The sequence below is a fragment of the Scyliorhinus torazame genome, chromosome 3, assembly GCF_047496885.1.
Source record: "Scyliorhinus torazame isolate Kashiwa2021f chromosome 3, sScyTor2.1, whole genome shotgun sequence".
In the NCBI taxonomy this organism is placed as follows: Eukaryota; Metazoa; Chordata; class Chondrichthyes; order Carcharhiniformes; family Scyliorhinidae; genus Scyliorhinus; species Scyliorhinus torazame.
In genome coordinates, this window is record NC_092709.1 from 264,375,957 (window position 1) to 264,397,787 (window position 21,831).

Below are 21,831 nucleotides of genomic sequence, written 5' to 3' on the forward strand. Positions count from 1 at the left end.
GGAGGGGAGGGGCCCTTTGAAGTCAATGCTGAGGCGCTCAAAGGGCCGGGATGCCTTCACCAGGTGGGCCTTGTCTGGTCGATAGAAGTGCGGCTTACACTCTGCGCAGATTTGGCAGTCCGTGGTCAAGGCTCTGACCTCCTCGGTGGAGTAGGGCAGGTTGCAGGCCTTGATGTAGTGGAGAAGCCTGGTGACCCCCGAGTGGCAGAGGTCATTGTGGATGGCCCGGAGTCGGTCAACTTGCGCATGTGCCGCAGGACAGGGCATCTTGGGGCTCGTTGAGCTTCCCAGGACGATATATGATTTTGTAATTATAGGTGGAGAGTTCGATCCTCCACCTCAAGATTTTATCGTTCTTGATCTTGCCCCGCTGTGTACTGCCGAACATGAAGGCTACCGACCGTTGGTCGGTGACGAGGGTGAAGCTCCTACCAGCGAGGTAATGCCTCCAATTCCACACAGCTTCCACAGTGGCTTGAGCTTCTTTTTCGACTGAGGAGTGTCGAATCTCGGAGGCGTTGAGGGTACGGGAGAAAAAGGTTACGGGCCTGCCTGCCTGATTAAGGGTAGCGGCAAGGGCGACTTCTGACGCGTCGCTCTCCACCTGGAAGGGGATGGACTCGTCCACCGCACGCATCGCGGCTTTGTCAATATCTGCCTTGATGCAGCTGAAGGCCAGGCGGGCATCAGTCGTCAGTGGGAAGATGGTGGCTTTGATCAGTGAGCGGGCTTTGTCCGCATAGTTGGGGACCCACTGGGCATAATAGGAAAAGAACCCAAGGCATCTTTTCAGAGCATTGGGGCAGTTTGGGAGGGGGAGTTGTGGGAGGGGGCGGATACGGTCGGGGTCGGGCCCTAGGACTCCGTTTTCCACGACATAGCCGAGGTTGGCCAGTCGGGTTGTGCGGAAAACGCATTTCTCCTTGTTATAAGTGAGGTTGAGGGCTTGGGCGGTTTGGTGAAACTTCTGAAGGTTGGCGTCGTGGTCCTGCTGATCGTGGTTGCAGATGGTGACGTTATCCAAGTACGGGAACATGGCCCGCAGCCCGTACTGGTCCACCATTCGGTCCATTGTTCTTTGGAAGACCGAGACCCCATTGGTGACGCGGAAGGGGACCCGGAGGAAGTGGAAGAGGCGGCCGTCTGCCTCAAAGGCCGTGCAGTGGCAATCTTCCCGGCGGATTGGGAGCTGGTGGTATGCGGACTTCAGTGGAGAACACCCGGTAGTGTGTAATCTGATTCACCATGTCCACTATCCGGGGAAGGGGGTACGCATCGAGGTGCGTATACCGGTTTATGGTTTGGCTGTAGTCTACAACCATCCGGTTATTTTCCCCGGTCCTGCCGACCACCACTTGGGCTCTCCAGGGGCTATTACTGGCCTCGATGATCCCTTCCCGCAAGAGCCGCTGGACCTCGGACTTGATAAAAGTCCTGTCCTGGGTACTGTACCGCCTGCTCCTGGTGGCGACGGGTTTACAGTCGGCGGTGAGGTTCGCAAAGAACGGGGAAGGGGCGACCTTAAGGGTCGCAAGGCTACATACGGTGAAAGGGGGTAGGGGTCCGCCGAATTCAGCGTCAGACTCCTGAGGTTGCACTGGAAGTCCAGTCCCAACAGGAGCGGACCGCAGAGGTCGGGGAGGACATATAGTTTAAAATTGGCGTATTCTGCGCCTTGTATCGCGAGGTTTGCGACACAGTACCCCCGGATCTGCACTGAATGCGTTCCGGACGCGAAGGAGACTGTTTGGGATGCGGGAAAAATTTGGAGAGAACAGCGCCTTACCGTGTCTTGATGTACGAAGCTCTCCGTACTCCCAGAGTCAAACAGGCAGAGCGTTTCGTGCCCATTGACCCGGACGGTCATCATCAAATTCCTGAGGTGCTTGGGGTGTGACTGGTCGAGGGTGACTGCGCCGAGTTGCGGGTAGCCGGCGTGGTCGGAGGTGGTGGGGTGGTCCCAAGATGGTCGCCCCCATTGGTCGCACATGTCGGTGGCGATGAAGATGGCGGCCAAGATGGCAGCCCCCATGAGTCGCACATGGCGGGCCGTGTGGGAGATGCCGGCCAAGGTGGCGGCCCCCCGTGAGTCGCACGTGTTGGGTAGAGTTAGAGATGGCTGCCCCACGGACAGCACGAGGCAAATGACGCGTCCGGAGGGGGCGGTGCTGGCAGGCACGCAGCCACACTGCAGGGTCTGCGGGCCTGTGAGTCTGTGAGCTGGGCATGTGATTTAGAGATTTTGGATCTGGCCAGGTAGACTTTGGCAAAGTGTCCTTTCTTGCCGCAGTCGCCACAGGTCGCGTTCCGAGCCGGACAACGTTGCCTGGGGTGCTGGTGCTGGCTGCAGAAATAGCAGGGCAGCCCCCCGGGTTGGGCGGGCAGCCGCGCGGCACAGGCCTGGGGCAGCCTCTGGTCGGGTGTCCACGAGGGAATCACGTGGTCGGAGGAGAAAGCGTTGAGGCTCTGAACCGCTACTTCTAAGGAGATGGATTGTTTTACCGTCTCTTCTAGGTCGAGGGCGCCCTTTTCGAGCAGGCGCTGTCTGACGTAGTTTTGAGGATAGATAGGAGAGTTTGAGACTGTTCTCCTTGGAGAGGAGTGTGGTGATATACATCACTGTGAGTACACAAAGGGTTGATGTACATACACTACACCTAGCTAGACACTAGAGGGAACACCAGAGACATGACACACAGACAGTCAACCAATAGGTCAGTAAGATAGGACACGGCCAATGGGCAGTCACGACACACACAGAGGTGACACTACCACAGGGGGGCATTACACCAACCCATATATAAGGACACTGCACACATGATCTCCCTCTTTCCAGTGGAGACACTCAGTGAGTACAGACACAGGGTTGATTTGAAACACATCACACCCACCACGTGGATTGTAGCAGACTGGTCCGTCAGTCTGAGTAGCTATAGAAGGATTAACAGTAGAGTCGAATCCAAGTAGGAGAATTGTTAATAGTTTAATAAACGTGTTAAAGCTATCTCCAAGTCTGAACCTTCCTTTGTCAGAGTGCACATCAAGGAAGCAGCTTATGCTACGACAAGAGCATAACAAAACATGGTTCCAGAAGTGGACTGTTAAATGCATATAGTTTCAACTCAACAAAACAGTGACAACCAGCAACAACAGCCAGGCAAGATAATGTTCGGGATTCCGATTCCACAGCAGCTCAGGTACCAAGGCAATCTCAGTGAAAACTGCCGTTGGTTCTGGCAAAGATTCGAGATCTACCTGGTAGCGTGCGACCTAGATGGCGTGGCGGATGCAGAGAAAATAAAGCTTCTACTTACCATCGCGGGTCCAGAAGCAGCTGAAATCTTCCAGACCTTCAAATACTCAAACGGGCAAAACAAGCGCGACTTCCAGGCAATCCTGGACAAATTCCAAGAATTCTGCGAGGAACATACAAGAAGGAAAGGTAAAAGAGGCGCCAAAACTCACCGCGAGGTAGGCTTGCAGCAACGAACGGCAGTTTTGAATTTCAGCCATCTTGGAAAAGGTGCTGCACATGCGCAGTTGCGCAAAGAGCGCACAGAACGGCAAGGTGGGGTTGCGCATGCGCGAGAAGCCGCGTATGCGCACTTACGGAAAAGGTCCCAAGTAAATAAACAGCGATCTGCGCATGCGCAATCGCTTCCTACGCTCTACATCACCAGCATCATGACAGCAGAGGCCACGCCCACTTAAAGGGGAAATGTCCCAAAACACGAAAAAAAAATGTAAAGCCTCAAAACCAGTTTCTTTCACCTGGAACAACAGCACAATGCCTGTAATTCGACCAGTAGCTGAAAGTAACCTCCACAGGACTTCCGGTTGCGGCTATGCTGAGCTAAGTCGCACGTTCGGCAGCTCCCGCCAGAAACAGACTTTTGGGCTCTTTTGAGGGGCCCAAGCGGCATTTGTTCCCGGCACTGTATGGATTGGACCAGGAGTGGAGCAGTGAAAAAAGTAATTCTGGTGCAGCGAAAAGTGCGAGGGAGGAAAGCCAAGATGGCGGCGGGTGGAGACCAGGCAGCATGGGCGCAGTGGTCGCAAGAGCAGCAGGAGTTTCACAAGCAATGCTTCACGGAATTGAAAGCAGAGCTGCTGGAGCCAATGAAGGCTTCGATCGACAAGCTGGTCGAGACCCAGAAGGCCCAAGGGGCGGCGATCCGGGAGGTGCGGCAGAAGGCCTCGGAGAATGAGGACGAGATATTGGGCCTGGCGGTGAAGGTGGAGGCGCACGAGGCGCTGCATAAGAAATGGCAGGAGAAGTTCGAGGACATGGAGAATCGGTCGAGGAGGAAGAATCTGCGGATTCTGGGTCTCCCGGAGGGAGTGGACGGGTCGGATGCTGGAGCATATGTGGTCACGATGCTGAACACGTTGATGGGCGCGGTTGCCTTCCTGAGGCCCCTGGAGCTGGATGGAGCCCACCGAGTCCTGGCGAGGAGGCCCAAGACTAACGAGCCGCTGCGGGCGGTATTGGTGCGGTTCCACCGCTTGGTGGACAGGGAGTGTGTCCTAAGATGGGCAAAAAAGGAGCGGAGCAGCAGGTGGGAGAATGCAGAGGTCAGTATATACCAGGACTGGAGCGCGTAGGTGTCCAAGAAGAGGGCTAGGTACAATCGGGCTAAGGCGGTTCTGCATCGGAAGGGGGTGAAATTCGGGATGCTGCAGCCGGCGCGACTGTGGGTCACGTTTAAGGACCGGCACCATTACTTTGAGATGCCAGAGGAGGCGTGGACCTTTATTCAGGCCGAAAAGTTGGACACGGACTGAGGATCGGTTGTGAGGGGAGGCCGCGGGGGGCTACTATGGTTACTGTGCTTTGGGGGATGTTGGGGGATGTTCTGTTCTGTTCTGTATTGTTTCCTTGGGTGCTGGGTGGGGTAGGGTGAAATGGTTCGAAGTGGGGGTTTTGTGAGAATGTGGGCGTCGGTGGTTGGAAGGACGGGGCCCCGTTGGGGGGAGGGGAGATGGGAGGCCCGAGGTGAGGGAGCTGGGATTAGGCCGCAAAAGGGAGCTGCGCCAGAGAGGGCTAGGGAAGGAAGGGGGCAGGGCCGGGGGGAAGGGCGGTGTTGGAGAGGAGCGCCCACTGATGGACAGGGATGGGGGAGGAGACTACCACACTGGGGGGATCGATGGAGTGGCGGGAGTGGCCGGGGCCAGTAGGAGTCAGCTGACTTACGGGAGTGCTATTGGGGGAGCAACGCAGCTGGGGGGGGGGATCTAGCTGGGGGGGGGGGAGGAGGGGAGCAGGGGAGGGGGGAACTGGGTTGCTGCTGCATTGGCCAAAGGGGAGCTGGAGCTCGGATAGAGAGTCGGGGCGGGGGTCTGCCGCTGGGGTGAATGGAGAGTGCGGGAGGCGCGGGCACATGGCTGGCCTAGAAAAGGGGATGGCTAATCGGGGGCGGGGGGGGGAGGGTGCCCCCTGATCCGGCTGATAACTTGGAATGTGAGAGGCCTGAATGGGCTGGTCAAGAGGGCCCGTGTGTTCGCGCACCTGAAGGGACTGAAGGCAGATGTGGTTATGCTCCAGGAGACCCATTTGAGGGTGACAGATCAGGTTAGGCTGAGAAAGGGGTGGGTAGGGCAGTATTTCCACTCGGGGTTAGACGCAAAGAATCGAGGGGTGGCGATTTTGATAGAGAAGCCGGTGTCGTTTGAGGCGCTGAACATCGTGGTAGACAATGGAGGTAGGTATGTGATGGTGAGTGGTAAGCTGCAGGGGGTGCAGGTGGTATTAGTGAATGTATATGCCCCGAAGGCGGCCAAGGTGCTGAGGGGGTTTATGGACCAGATGGGAGGAGTGGACCCATGGAGGTTTGTCAGGCCGGGGACCAGGGAATTTTCTTTTTTTTCCTACGTGCATAAAGCCTACTCCCGGATAGACTTCTTCGTTATGAGCAGGGCAATAATCCCGAGGGTGGAGGGCACGGAGTATTCGGCCATAGCCATCTCAGACCATGCCCCGCATTGGGTGGAGCTGGAGCTAGGGGAGGAGAGGGACCAGCGCCCGCTGTGGGGCCTGGATGTGGGCTTGCTGGCGGATGAGGAGGTGAGTGGGCGGATCCGGGGGTGCATTGAAAGCTATCTAGAGGCTAACGATAAGGGGAGGTGCAGGTGGGGGTGGTCTGGGAGGCACTGCAGGCGGTGATTAGGGGAGAGCTAATCCCCACTAGGGCCCACAAGGCGAAGAAGAGGAGAGAGAGGGAGAGATTGGTGGGGGAGATTCTAAGGGTGGATAGGAGGGATGCAGAGGTCCCCGAGGAGGGACTACTCAAGGAGCGACGAAGCCTCCAGGCCGAGATCGACCTGTTGACCACCAAGAAGGCAGAGGTGCAGTGGAGGAAAGCGCAAGGGGCGGTGTATGAGTACGGGGATAAGGCTAGCCGGATGCTGGCACACCAGATTCGGAGGAGGGAGGCAGCGAGGGAGATTGGGGGCGTTAGGGACAAAGGGGGGAACACGGTGCGGAGTGCGGTGGGAATAAATAGGGTATTTAGAGACTTTTATGAGGGGCTGTAGAGGTCTGAGCCCCCGACGGAGGAGGGGGGGATGCGTCGATTTTTGGATCGACTGAGGTTCCCGAGGGTGGAGGAGTAGCAGGTGGCTGGGCTTGGGGCACCGGTAGGGCTGGAGGAGCTGACTAAGGGGCTGGGGAGTATGCAGGCGGGGAAGGCACCGGGGCCAGATGGGTTCCCAGTGGAATTTTACCGGAAGTACATGGACCTGCTGGGCCCTCTATTAGTGAGGACTTTCAATGAGGCGAGGGAGGGGGGCGGGGCCCTACCCCCAACGACGTCCAGGGCGCTGATCTCGCTGATCTTGAAGCAGGACAAGGACCCATTACAGTGTGGGTCGTACAGGCCAATCTCTCTCCTCAACTTGGACGCGAAGCTGTTAGCGAAGGTGTTGGCTACCAGAATTGAGGACTGTGTCCCGGGGGTGATTCACGAGGACCAGACGGGTTTTGTTAAGGGGAGGCAGCTGAATACCAATGTGCGGAGGCTCCTTAACGTAATCATGATGCCTGCAGTGGAGGGGGAGGCGGAGATAGTGGCGGCGATGGACGCGGAGAAGGCCTTCGATAGGGTGGAGTGGGGGTACCTCTGGGAAGTGTTGAGGAGGTTTGGGTTCGGGGAGGGGTTCATTAGTTGGGTTAGGCTACTTTACGAAGCCCCGGTGGCGAGTGTGGCCACGAATCGGAGGAGGTCGGAATACTTTCGGCTGTACCGGGGGACGAGGCAGGGGTGCCCCCTATCCCCCTTGCTATTTGTATTGGCAATTGAGCCTTTGGCTATGGCTCTAAGGGAGTCCAGAAACTGAAGGGGGCTGGTCCGGTGGGGGGAGGAACACCGGGTTTCGTTGTATGCCGATGACCTGTTACTGTATGTGGCGGACCCAGTGGGGGGGATGCCGGAGGTGATGCGGATCCTCAGGGAGATTGGGGACTTTTCTGGGTATAAGCTCAACGTGGGGAAGAGTGAGCTCTTCGTGGTACACCCAGGGGATCAGGGAAGGGGGATAGACGAGCTTCCACTGAAGAGGGCGGAGAGGAATTTTCGGTACCTGGGGATCCAGGTGGCCAGGAGCTAGGGGGCCCTACACAAGCTCAACTTGACGAGGCTGGTGGAGCAGATGGAGGAGGAGTTTAAAAGGTGGGATATGCTGCCACTCTCCTTGGCGGGTAGGGTACAGTCGGTGAAGATGACGGTGCTCCTGAGGTTCCTTTTTATATTCCAGTGCCTCCCCATCCTGATCTCTAAGGCCTTTGCTAAGCGGGTCAGTAGGAGCATCATGGGATTCGTGTAGGCGAAAAAGACCCCGAGGGTGAGAAGGGTGTTTCTGGAGCGGATAGGGACAGAGGAGGGTTAGCGTTACCTAATCTGTGTGGGTATTACTGGGCTGCCAATGTGGCGATGATACGCAAGAGGGTAATGGAGGGGGAGGGGGCGGCGTGGAAGAGGCTGGAGATGGCGTCCTGTGTGGGCACGAGTCTGGGAGCACTGGTGACAGCACCGCTGCCGCTCCCGCCGAATAGGTACACCACGGGTCCGGTGGTGGCGGCGACTTTGAAAATTTGGGGGCAGTGGAGGCGCCACAGGGGTGAGGTAGAGGCTTTGGTTTGGTCCCCGATCCGGGAGAACCATCGGTTCATCCCGGGAGAACGGATGGAGGGTTCCTGAGCTGGCACAGGGCAGGAATTAGAAGGATGGGGGGTCTATTTTTAGGTGGGACGTTTGCGAGCCTTGGGGCCTGGAGGAAAAATTCGGGCTTCCCCCCGGAAATGCCTTCAGGTTTGTAAGACGGCAGGTGAGGGAGTTCCCGCTGCTTCCAGCACTCAGGATCCAGAATAGGATGCTCTCGGGGGTGTGGGTTAGAGAGGGCAGGGTCTCGGCGATCTACCAGGAGATGCAGGAGGAGGAGGAGACCTCAGTGGAGGAGCTAAAGGGTAAATGGGAGGAGGAGCTTGGGGAGGAGATAGACGAGGGTAAGTGGACGGACGCCCTGGGTAGGGTTAATTCTTCCTCCTCTTGCGCCAGGCTCAGCCTGATACAATTTAAGGTTCTTCACAGAGCGCATATGACAGGGGCGAGGCTGAGCAGGTTCTTTGGGGTGGAAGACAGGTGTGGGAGGTGCTCGGGGAGCCCAGCAAATCACACCCACATGATCTGGGCGTGCCTGGTGCTGGATGGTTTCTGGAGGGGTATTGCGATAATGGTGTCTAAGGTGGTGAACACCCAGGTTAAGCCGAGCTGGGGGTTAGCCCTATTTGGGGTATCGGACGAGCCGGGAGTGCAGGAGGTGAAAGAGGCCGGTATTCTGGCCTTTGCGTCCCTGGTAGCCCGGCGGAGGATTCTGCTACAGTGGAAGGATGCGAGGCCCCCGAGCGTGGAAGCCTGGATCAGCGACATGGCAGGGTTCATTAAATTGGAGAGGGTAAAATTTGCCTTGAGAGGGTCTGTGCAAGGGTTCTTCAGGCGGTGGCAACCGTTCCTAGACTTTCTAGCGGAGCGTTAGGAGGTAGTCAGCAGCAGCAGCAACCCAGAGGAGGGGGAGGAGGGGGGGGTGTACTTTGTTTTCTACTGTGTTTATTATTGCTTAATGGGGGGTTTGTATGTTGGGGGAATTCGTGATGTAGTTGTAAGATGTTTATTTATGTGTTCTTTATTTTTCTTTTTTCTGTAAGGGGGGGGTTTGTTGAAAATATGTAAAAATTTGAATTAAAAAATTTCTTAAAAAAAAGAAAGTAACCTCCGCAGAACCCTGCAGCAAGCAGTTAGCACTGCCCAAAGAGATGATACAGTCCTTGAAGACTATGACTCACACCTTGAATTCTTCTTTGGACATCGCAAGCCCAATGCCAGCTCCGACACAAAACGTGATGATATGGTCTTGGAAGACAACGACTCAGCCGAAGCTTTCACCTTGGGAGGCTACCCCAGTACCAAATCCGATCCACAACTAGACGTGTTGCGCATTGACGACCCCGACGACGAGTTCTTCAGATTTGAGGATCTTCAGCCCAGCTGATATGACATCCCGACTCATGAGTGCAGGATGATACTGCGGCCTGACACCAAGAGACAGAGAGTGGTACAAGCCCACGGAGAGCGGCCTGCTGCCACAGAGAGTGGCACGCACCGCGAAGGATCCCCAACTCCACACAGAGAGTGGTCCACGCACCACAAAGGGTCCCAGCCACCACACAGAAAGCGATGCAAGCCTCCACAGAGAGCTCGTGGACAGACTCCACGATGGAAGGAACGCAAGACTCCACAGCGCAGTCCTTGCATGAACAAGACCATGAGGGTCTAGCAACCTCCTCTGAGCAACCAGCAGCAGACAATGCAAGTCTGTCACGCTCAAGTGAACTACAGAAAGACTATGACAGTCTGCCACGCTCAAGTGTACAGCAAGCAGACTATGACAGTCCACCCAGATTATTTGAGCCACCAGAAGAAGACTCTGACAGTCTACTCAGCTCAAGTGAAAGACAAGAAGACACTGAGGCTCTACCCACTGTATGTGAGACAAGTGACGACGGCATCCCACTTCCCATACCAGATGTGCAACGTGACAGACCTCAGCTACAGAGGCACTCAGCCATCACAGTGAGACTACTGGTGACTCCGGTGACACTACGTTACTTCAAATCTCATTCACTTGAGAGTCTCCACAAGCAAATGCATTCCTGACTGTTTTGACTCCAGACGTGGAGCATCAAGAAATCTCAGGAGATGCAAGTGAACCTGAAATGACTCCGGACGGGGAGCATCAAGAAATCTCAGCTGACTCAAGTGAACCTGAAATGACTCCAGACGGGGAGCATCGACAATCCAAAACTGACTCAGATGAAACAGACCAGTCTCCAGACGGGGAGCATCGACAAGCCAAAAGTGACTTTGGTGAAACAGCCCAGACTCCAGACGGGGAGCATCGACAATCCAAAACTGACTCAGGTGAAACAGCCCAGACTCCAGACGGGGAGCATCCACAAGCCAAAGCTGATTCAAGTAAGCCGGACATGACTGCAGACGGGGAGCACCGCAAACTCAGTGACGGCACGCTCAAGGAAACAGCAGATGCCGCAAAGCACGCTGACACGAGTAACTGTGTGAAGGACTCGTATTATCCACAGAGTGTGGTCCTTGAGCGCAGCAAACACGGCAGCAACATCAAAGACAATAGCAAGAAGCGTACCAGAGGCAACAGCGTCGACAAGAGGCACGACAACAACAACACCAATGGAACTACGACTGGTACGACATGGTACAACTCTGTCCATGAGGGACACTGTTACTGCTCAGCTCAGTACAATGACATGCCATGGCAGGACGATGCATCTTACCAATTCACATTTGCTGCACTACCAACAGGCAACCTGGCTTTCAGGAGAGCTGACATCAAGAATTACCACCACAAGCATCAAAAGGAAAAAAAGAGTCCAAATCTGACAATGATGTGATTTGACTACTTCTTGGTTCCTTCAGCACAGGGACACTGATGGCGTTTACAATGCAATGCCACCATCAACATCCCCAATTCACCAACCAAACAAGAAAGCCACTCGACCATAATAATTAATGAACTTTGGACTCATGCGTATGATTTGGACTTATTGTTTAATGATCACTGTTATCATAACTTGTACGGAGTATCACTGATCTACCTAGTTTGTTCAATTTTCTTTAACGCTGTACAGAAAATATGTAACACGAAAAAAGGGGGATGTGGTGATAAACATCACTGTAAGTACACAAAGGGTTAATGTACATACACTACACCTAGCTAGACATTAGAGGGAACACCAGAGATATGACACACAGTCAACCAATAGGTCAGTAAGATAGGACACGACCAATGGGCATTCACGATACACACAGAGGTGACACTACCACAGGGGGGCATTACACCAACCCATATATAAGGACACTGCACACATGATCTTCCTCTTTCCAGTGGAGACACTCAGTGTGTACACAGGGTTGATTTGAAACACATCACTCCCACCACGTGGATTGTAGCAGACTGGTTAGTCAGCCTGAGTAGCTATAGCAGGATTAACAGTAGCGTCGAATCCAGGGAGGTGAATTGTTAATAGCTTAATAAATGTGTTAAAGCTATCTCCAAGTCTGAACCTTCCTTTGTCAGAGTGCACATCAAGGAAGCAGCTTATGCTACAACAAGAGCATAAGAAAACAAGGAGAAGGCTAAGAAGAGATTTGATAGAGGTGTTTAATATCATGAGGGACCTGGACTGAGTAGATAAAGAGAAACTGCTCCTGTTCGTAAAACAATTAAGAATGCAAGGGAACATTTGCAAAAGAAGCAACTGAGGTGTGAGAAAAAACGTATTCACACAGCGAGTAGTTTGGGTCTGGAATGCACTGCCAGGAAGAGGAAAGTTCAATCTAGGCATTCAAGGGGGCGGACATTAGGTGATTTTTTTTGAATAGAAACAATGTGAAAGGTTTGTGGGGAAAAGGCAGGGGAATGGCACAAAGTCATGATGCTCCTTTGCAGAGCCGGTGCAGACACAATGCAACAAATGGCCTCCTTCTGCACCGTAACAATGCTGTGATTCTGTGATAGTCGAGGAAAACAACAGAGCACAGCAGATGCATTATCACACATGGAGACAGAGAATCCAGAAAAATGTGATATTGAATTTATGGAATAAGTCGAGGAGTTTGCTAAAATGACAGCCCATATATTACCAGCAACTACACAAAGACTGAGTGAAATCAAAGAGGCTCAAATATCAGATGAGGAATGTCAGCAGATCAGAGAGCTTTGCATTAGAGAATGGCCAATATTTATACCACATAGTGCTGCCTGGAGACCATATTTCAAACAGTGAGCACTTCTGAAAGTGATTGATGATTTACTGGAATACAATGATAGAATAGTAATCCCAAGAGCACTGAGACTTGAAATCTTACAACACCAACTGCAGAGCCAGATCATGATATTTGGTTTGGTGGCCGGGTCTCTCCAGGTCATTGGAAGAAACTATATCCAGATGGACCACATGTACAACTCACAGGCAGGAATCAAAAGAACCATTACTGTCATCTTTTCTTCCTGAAATACCCACCTAGGAATGGAGTTATTTGAGCATAGAGGGAAAATGTTCATAATAATAATAATAGGTTACTATTCATGGCGGGCTGTAATCAAACAGTTACAGTTACATCCGAGGCAATGATAACGCCATTGAAATTGTTGTAGTCTCTGGGATTCTTGAGCACAGTGGTTAGCAATTTTGCTTCGCAGCGCCAGGGTCCCCGGTTCGATTCCGCCTTGGGTCACATTCTGCGCGGAGTCTGCATGCTTTCCCCGTGTCTGTATCGATTTCCTCCGGCTGCTCCGGTTTCCTTCCACAAGTCCTGAAAGATGAGTTGTGAGGTAATTTAAAAAAAAAATCTAGTGTACCCAATTCATTTTTTCCAATTAAGAGGCAATTTTTAGTGTGGCCAGTCCACCTACCCTGCACATCTTTGGGTTGTGGGGGTGAAACCCATGCAAAAACAGGGAGAATGTGCAAACTCCACACGGATAGTGACCCAGAGCCGGGATCGAACCTAAGACATCTGCACCATGAGGCAGTAGTGCTACCCACTACACCCCCGTGCTGCCCTGCTGTGAGGTTATTTGGACATTCTGAATTCTCCCTCTGTGTACCCAAACAGGTGCCGGAATGTGGTGACTAGGGGATTTTCACAGTAACTTCATTGCAGTGTTAATGTAACCCTACTTGTGACAATAATAAAGATTATTATTATTAATAAAGATTATCTTGATATTGTGATTTCAGATAACAGTCCTCAATTCACAAGTATAGAATTTCAAGAATTTAAAGAATCATTTGATCGAAGTGGACAAGATTATGAGGGACATGGACAGTTTGGATACAGGGCATCTGTTCCCGTTAGTTAAAGGGTCAGTCATGAGGGAACATAAGTTCAAGGAGAGGAGGTTTACATAGAACATAGAACATAGGGTGCAGAAGGAGGCCATTCGGCCCATCGAGTCTGCACCGACACACTTAAACTGGCGCTGTGAAGCCACAGTGCTAACCACTTGTGCTACCGTGCTGCCCGTAGATAGGATGAGGAAGAGAGGAAACTTACCAAAATAAACAGATGGAATGCCATGACAGTTGGTACAGAGCAAGAATGTTATCAGATCGTCGACAGGGTGATTAGGTTTGGATCAGAAGTCAATTAAGATTTGAAGAAATGGTGGAGAAGTCATCACACCTGAGATCTTACGGTGTCCTGAGGAAACAATGCACAGTAAGAAAAAAACAGAAGAACTTTGATTGCGTTTGAGCACCAGTGTGAAAATCCGAGAACAGAGAGGTTGCAATCATCACAAATTAAAGAAGACACTGAAGCAGGTGATCCAGAACCATGTACGAGTTTGAATTCTGTTCAGCAGCTTCCAGAGGAACAACAGCAGAAAAACAAACAAAGAAAAACAACATTTACCTAAAATTCTACCCTTGGTATAACATTGTGGTAAACCACTGTTGTACGTATAGTACTAACGGGGTCTCAGTCTTCCAAAGGGGGATGGACCGAATGGTCGACCGGTACGGTTTGCGGGTCACGTTTCCGTACCTAGACAATGTCACCATCTGTGGCCATGATCAGTAGGACCACGACGCCAACCTTGCTAAATTTCTCCGCACCGCTACTCTCCTAAACCTCACTTACAACAAGGAGACGTGTCTGTTCAGCACACACACCGCTTAGCCATCCTCGGCTATGTGGTCCAGAACAGAGTTCTGGGGCCCGATACTGACCGCATGCGCCCTCTCATGGAGCTCCCCCTCCCCATTGCCCCCAGGCCCTCAAACGCTGCCTGGGGTTCTTTTCATATTACACGCAGTGGGTCCCAAACTATGCGGACAAGGCCCGCCCACTCATACAGTCCACTCATTTTCCCCTGACGGCCGAGCTGATATTGCCAAGGCCACAATGCACGCTGTAGATGAAACGCTGCCCTTCCAAGTAGAAAGCAACGCAGCAGACGTCGCCCTTGCTGCCACCTTCAATCAGGTAGGCAGGCCCGTAGCATTCTTTTCCCGCACCCTTCATGCCTTGGAAATTCGGCACTCATCCGTCGGAAAAGAGGCCCAAGCTATCGTTGAAGCTGTGCGGCATTGGAGGCATTACCTGGCCGGCAGGAGATTCACCCTCCTCACTGACCAACGGTCGGTAGCCTTTATGTTCAACACACAGCGGGGTAAGATCAAAAATGATAAAATCTTGCGGTGGAGAATCGAGCTCTCCACCTATAATTACGATATTAGGTATCGCCCTGGCAAACTCAACGAGCCCCCAGACGCCCTGTCCCAAGGTACATGTCCCAGCGCACAGGTAGACCGATTCTGGACCCTGCACGACAGCCTTTGTCACCCAGGGGTCACATGGTTGTACCACTTCATTAAGGCACAAAATTTGCCCTACTCCGTCGAGGAAGTAAGGACAATCACCAGTGACTGCCAGGTCTGTGCGGAGTGCAAGCCGCACTTCTACCGGCTGGACCGCGCACGCATGGTGAAGGCCTCCCGCCCCTTTGAATGCCTCAGTATGGACTTCAAAGGCCCCCTCCCCTCCGCCGATCGTCACACATATTTCCTCAGTGTGATCGACGAATACCCCTGGTTCCCCTTCGCCATCCCATGCCCCGACATGACATCTGCCCCCGTCATTAAAGCCCTCAATTCGATCTTCACTCTGTTCGGTTTCCCCGCCTACATCCACAGTGACAGGGGATCCTCATTCATGAGTGATGAGCTGCGTCAGTTCCCGCTCGGCAGGGGTATCGCCTCCAGCAGAATGACAAGCTACAACCCCCGGGGAAATGGTCAGGTAGAATGGGACGGTATGGAGGGCCGTCCAGCTGGTCCTACGGTCCAGAAATCTCCCGGCCTCCCACTGATGCACTACATTCCATTCGCTCGTTACTCTGCACTGCCACTAACAATACACCGCATGAACGTCTTTTTGCCTTCCCCAGGAAGTCCACATCCGGGATGTCGCTCCCGACTTTGCTCACAATTCCAGGAACCGTGCTTCTCCGTGTGGTGATACCAGGTATTGCGGGGTGCATGACCATTGGCTAGACCCAGGAGTCTACCATTGGCTGATGTAAATAGCTCCGCCCTGAGAGGCGGAGTATAAGAACCGATGCCGTCCCAGCAGCCTTCACTTCCTGTATCGAAGCTGCTGGGGAATAGTTCTAGCAGATTAAAGCCTATTAGCTATGACTCACCTTGTCTTGAGAGTAATTGATTGCGCATCACTCCGTAAGCATGTCCGACTCCACAAGGCGGACCCGTTGGTGGAGAGTGTACACTTGCTCCACGCAAACCCCCAGTACGCCTACATGGCCGCCAGGATACTGTCTCCCTCAGGGACCTGGCACCAGCAGGTTCCACCCCCACACCACCTCCGTCGCCACCCTCCCCTCCCCCGTCGCTCTCAGCCCCCCCCCCAGGACCATCCGTCCTCTCCCCCTGCCCACGCCCGATGAAGAGGGTTTTGGCACGGTCCAGGAGTCACCTTCGACCAGGTCAGCACCAACATCGCCGTCACCACTTTGTCGCTCTCAAAGGACCATCAAGGCCCCGGACCGGCTGAACCTCTGACAGGTCCACCGGACGCCTAGAGACACTTGTTTTGCTCTGTAAATACTAAAATCATGATTGTATATAGTTATCCACCACCCCCGCCGGACTCAATTTTAACAGGGGGTGAATGTGGTAAACCACTGTTGTACTTACATTAGAGCATGTATGGTAGAACCTACACTACAGGTTCGACGGTAGTCCCTTCCTACTGGCTCCGCCCAGGAGGCGGGGTATAAATATGCGTGTCCTCCAGCTCGCAGCCATTTCGCCAGCTGCTGTGGGAGGCCACACATCTGATACCAATACAGCCTCAGTTTGGATTCAACGTTCGTCTTTAGTCAAATTGATCGTGCCTCAAACATAACGGCAAGGTAAATTTGCCATAGATCAGATGACCATAGGCTTCTTTCTCCTTTGAGGGGAGAGCTGATTTGTGGTGATTTAACCTGAGGATCACCACACCTCAGGCAAGGGTTGAGAAGGCACGGCCTTTATGAATAACCTCAGCTGATATGTGAATTGAACCCATGCTGCTGGCAAGTATTAGGAACCAGTTGTCTCGCCACCTGCGGTAAACCAGCCCCGGGTATAACAAAGTATGTTAGACTAAGTCCCATAAAGGGTTAACTGTAATACTCTGTGTCTTTGTAGAAGGAAGTGATACAATCTCCTGATCTGAGAGTCGAGGAGAAAGCAGTATGGAGAGAATCTAGTGTAAGGGGGTGTTTTCATAACTATAAATATGTTACAATGAAGTTAGTGTTTGCAGCTAACAATCTTATTGATGTTACTCCATTCCAACCGCACAAACAACCTCACTTCCATTACATGATGGGGCTATTCCTCAACTTCAGGCTCCACTCAGTCCCACCTTCCTGATCTTTGCCCACCCATGCAGTCCAGGGGTTGGTGAGCAAGTCTGCTTTTGTTGGTCTACTGTTTGTCTGACCAATTGGCAACCACCTACAGGTTCAGTTGGACGCAGCCTGTGTGAATGGTTACTCTAGCCACCTGCCTTCTGTCTACAGATTTTTCAGTGAATGGCCCTGGAGAGGGAGCACATAGAGAGGGTGGCACAGTGGTTAGCACTGCTACTTCTTACTCCAGAGACCCAGGTTCAATTCAGCCCTTGGTCTCTGTATGGTGTCTGCACTTCCTCCCTGTGTCTGTGTGGGTTTCCTCCCACAGTCCAAAGATGTGCAGGATAGGTGGATTGGCCATGCTAAATTGCCATTTAGTGCCCAATAAGGTTAGATGGGTTATGGGGATAGGGTGGAGGTGTGGGCCTAAGTAGGGTGCTCTTTCTGAGGGCCAGTGCAGATTTGATGGGCCAAATAGCCTCCTTCTGCACTGTAGGGATTCTACATGTCAGCCAGTTCGCTTACTGCAGTGCCTGATAGCCAGCTCAGGGACTGGAGTGGACATAAGTTACATTACTATTTAAATATATAGATTCACTTTCTATGGTTTTGTTATTAATTAGTTATGTCCCTTTTTCTGTTTGCTGATACTATAGGCCTACCCAGTGTCTCCTTACTGATTTATTTTGAAAACTAACCCACCCAAATCCTCATGATGCAACTTCTGGCTGAACAAGCCTATTCAATGCACAGATGCATCACTTGGAATTTCCCTCATATTGTTCAGATGTGAGGATAACAGCATGATTGACTTCTTGCAGAACTTATCCGCAAATGCAAACTCGCACTAAATAAACCAATCGAGAGGGAGCAGAGGCGGGATTTCCAGCAATGGTGCAAAGCTGCAGGAAGGCAGTACGTTGATGTGGCAGAGGACGAACAGGCGCCTGTTGCTGAGAGCTGTAGTTCCCCGGCTCCGGCCTGTTGTGTAGCAGAGAGCAGAGGGAGGGCGGCAGGAACTACACTACCCAGGGGAGGCACTGCACCTCTCGCAGTTCCGGTTACCTGATGTCATTTTTGCCCAGTTGGAATCTGCTGTCGAAGAGAAACAACCCCGTCGGAGAGCAGAGCAGGTCGGACAGCCAGGACCCAGGGTAAGACAGCAGAGCCGGGACCCAGGGTAAGACAGCACAGCCGGGACCCAGGGTAAGACAACACAGCCGGGACCCTGGGTAAGACAGCAGAGCCGGGACCCTGGGTAAGACAGCAGAGCCGGGACCCTGGGTAAGACAGCAGAGCCGGGACCCTGGGTAAGACAGCACAGCCGGGACCCAGGGTAAGACAGCAGAGCCGGGACCCAGGGTAAGACAGCACAGCCGGGACCCAGGGTAAGACAGCACAGCCGGGACCCTGGGTAAGACAGCACAGCCGGGACCCAGGGTAAGACAGCAGAGCCGGGACCCAGGGTAAGACAGCAGAGCCGGGACACAGGGTAAGACAGCAGAGCCGGGACACAGGGTAAGACAGCAGAGCCGGGACCCAGGGTAAGGCAGCAGAGCCGGGACCCAGGGTAAGACAGCACAGCCGGGACCCAGGGTAAGACAGCAGAGCCGGGACCCAGGGTAAGGCAGCACATCAGGACCCAGGGTAAGACAGCAGAGCCGGGACCCAGGGTAAGACAGCAGAGCCGTGACCCAGGGTAAGACAGCAGAGCCGGGACCCAGGGTAAGGCAGCACATCAGGACCCATGGGGGATATCTTCTTACTGCTGTTGCCTGTTTGAAATGGGAGCTGCTCTGAACCATGCTCATGGTGTTGGGTGGAGAGGGAAATGTGCATGTCGCAACTGTTGTCATTCATTTGGTTCTTAATATATAAAAAAAACAAATTGATAAGCGTTTCCTGTTTCTGCAATAGAGTACTGCATGCTTTGAGGGATGGAATCCTGCCTTGCGACAGAAGGCAATTTCTACAATATCCTCCTGATTTTTAAACATTGTTTCATCACTTTGGGATCTTTAAATAAAGGAGAAGGTATTTGTAGATTATTGGTGCATGGAGGACTTAGTTTATTAAAAAGGATTAGCTTCAAAGCATTTTTCCAGCGTAGATGTTGGGCCTAACTTTACAACTGTATTTGTTCAGCTGTTATGCTTTCTTGTTGCTGTACTTATTTTTTCTTTGTTCAAAGTATATTCCTACCGACTCGAGGATCGTCTTGGCAATGTCAGGCAAAAAGGCGTCAGCATGTCTTCTGGCAGTGGGGGGCATCAGAGACAAATCCTTTGCACAGTGGACTTCTCCATGCAAGAGGAGTTATTGGGTAACAATCATAGTATGGGTCCTCTGCATGGTTCTACAATAACAGAAACAAATTTGACCTTCCAGCTGTAATTAATAACCCAGCTCAAATGTCAAGGCCTGCTTCCTAATTCCTTTTACCTCTTCTTTCCTCTTTTACTCCCCCATGCCCTCCTTGGCTGAGGAGGAGCAAGAAACTGTTGTAGAATTGCAGATAGCTCCATCCACAGTAACAGCATTCACTGCTACCTCTAACAGATCTACCCAGATCTCTTTGGCATTCAAATGGCAGCAAAAGAATTGCAGCGATTTGAGAATGGCAGTAGCTGGAGCTTGAAGGAAGGCTGGGGCTCCCACAAAGAGGTTAAGGCAGCTCAGCCTCTGGTGCATGAAGTTGCAGCCATTCAGCTTCAAGGAAGTAGTCATGTGTTTGTCAAGCTGCTTATTTCTAAGAATCAACTAATAATTCAGATTACTCGCTTCAGAAAAGGGGCGCAGCAGTTGCTTCTTATGGTTTGCATATATTCAGGTGCAAGAAACCAAAGATTTTTGTTTATCTGCCACTTTTAATGTGCAGCAATTAATTATGAGTCGAGTGTAGGAACTTCCCTTGAAAGTAAAACTGGTTGCGGCAAGTGTTGTCTAAGGTGACAGATGTATTCTGGTGTATGCAAATGTTCTGCAAATTTCTCATTAGCCTTGTAATCTTAATCTTTGTGTGATACACATAAGGTCATGGGTCTTATTATAGTAGAACTTCATTTAAGAACAGTTTAAATTTCTTGTGAAAGTATATCCTTCTCTCTCCCCTTTAGATGTCTCTTAGCAGTACCCTTGACCTTGATAATGAGCTGCTAGAGTTGCTGTTGCAGCAGCAGCAGTCTGGATCACTTCCACATGAGGAGTTTGGTGATGGTACCAATTTCATGAAGGAGTGGGGACTTTGTGAACATGATGTAAGTTTTTAGTCATTATCTCTTTTTTTTTTCCGTCCTCTCTTCATTTGAAGGTGTTGTGTAGTTCCTCAGGTGTACTGGTTGTCCTTCAGTTCGTAAATGCCAGTTCTTTGTGTGTGAGTCATATTGAGTGGGATCCCTCCTAAGGACTACTGAGATTGTAGCACACGCTAACTGAGAACAGACGATGGGGGAGATGGTGGTGTGGTAGTAATATCACTGAACATCCAGTGTGGATGGGGGAAGGAGGAGGACCTGCTCATGAACCTACTCCTGGGCCTGGCCGAACTTGCCATCCACAAGTTCAGGCAACAGGCGACCAAAGGGGAGGGGGGTCGTTCAACCTGACTGTCTGCCCCTCTACCGCAGCTACACTCACTGCTGGGTGTCCTTGAAGAGGGAGCATGTGGTGTCCACCAGCACTGCTGTGGCCCTCCACGCCCAGCAAGAACCGCAGGGATTAGGGTGCATTATCGACTCTCTAAATTATGTTTTGGTTTGATGTTTTAAGTTTCATTTGTGATTTGTTTTTGTTTATGGCAGCATCACTTTAAGGGGCTGTCCCTTTAATTTGTCCCTCAGTTTATTTGATTTATTTTAATTGGTTAGTTGGGTAATACCACTGGAGTAGTAGTAACCCAGAGGCCCCAGGCTAAGGATTTGGGGACACAGATTCACATCCCACCTTGGCAGCTGGTGGAATTTAATTGTAATTAATTTTAAAAATCTGGAATTAAAAGCCAACCGTACTTGATCCTGACTCCAGACCCACAGCATTGTAGTTGACATTTAACTGTCCTCTGAAACGGCCCAGAAAATCACTCAGTTCGAAGGCAATTAGGGACGGGCAACAAATGCTGGCCTTGCCTGTGATGCTCACATCCCATAAAAGAATAAATAAAAACAACAATATACAAACCTAATGCGGCCTTCTAAAAAGAGAAGCTTTGTATAAGCAAAAAGGGGCAGCACGGTAGCATAGTGGTTAGCACAATGGCCTCACAGCGCCAGGGTCCCACGTTCGATTTCCGGCTTGGATCGTTGGCTGTGCGGAGTCTTCACGTTCTCCCCGTGTCTACGTGGGTTTCCTCCGGGTGCTGCTCCGGTTTCCTCCCACAGTCCAAAGTTGTGCAGGATTGGCCATGCTAAATTGCTTTTAGTGTCCAAAAGAATAAAAGGTAAGGTGGGGTTACAGGGATAGGGTGGAGATGTGGGCATAGATAGGGTGATCTTTCCAAGGGCCAGTGCAGACTCGATGGACCAAATGGCCTCCTACTGCACTGTAAATGTGTGTGAAATTCTGTGTTCATTTATCTAGGCCAAGATTTTAGGGTTCCACTACTATCTGTCTCCAGCCAGCAGATGGAGTGGGCCATTTAAATTGCCATTTTCTTCGGAAGGGACTGTATTATGCAATCAGGTGGGAGGGGCTGGAAAATCCTGGCCCTAGAGGTAATAAGGATAGTAATCACAATTAATTAATTTCACACACTAAAGCAAAGTACAGGCAATTTTTTAAAAGGAAACGGGTTGTGGCCAATTGTTAAGGCTGCCAGCC

The 21,831-nt window shown here is 51.8% G+C and overlaps 1 protein-coding gene across 3 annotated transcripts in view; it reads left to right on the forward strand.

Moving 5' to 3' along the window:
• The first annotated feature begins 17,998 nt into the window (after nt 1–17,998).
• The window catches only part of creb3l3l (cAMP responsive element binding protein 3-like 3 like), a 41,228-nt gene continuing 37,395 nt past the window's right edge, over nt 17,999–21,831 (forward strand). The window contains exons 1-3 of one of the 3 annotated variants that reach the window (XM_072497201.1): nt 17,999–18,170; nt 19,208–19,339; nt 20,133–20,273. In XM_072497201.1, coding sequence (XP_072353302.1) covers nt 19,241–19,339; nt 20,133–20,273 — 240 coding nt within the window. In that variant the 5' untranslated portion in view covers nt 17,999–18,170; nt 19,208–19,240. Of the gene's footprint in view, nt 18,171–19,030; nt 19,051–19,207; nt 19,340–20,132; nt 20,274–21,831 lie in introns of those variants that run through there. The other 2 variants (XM_072497202.1, XM_072497203.1) reach the window with 2 other exon arrangements.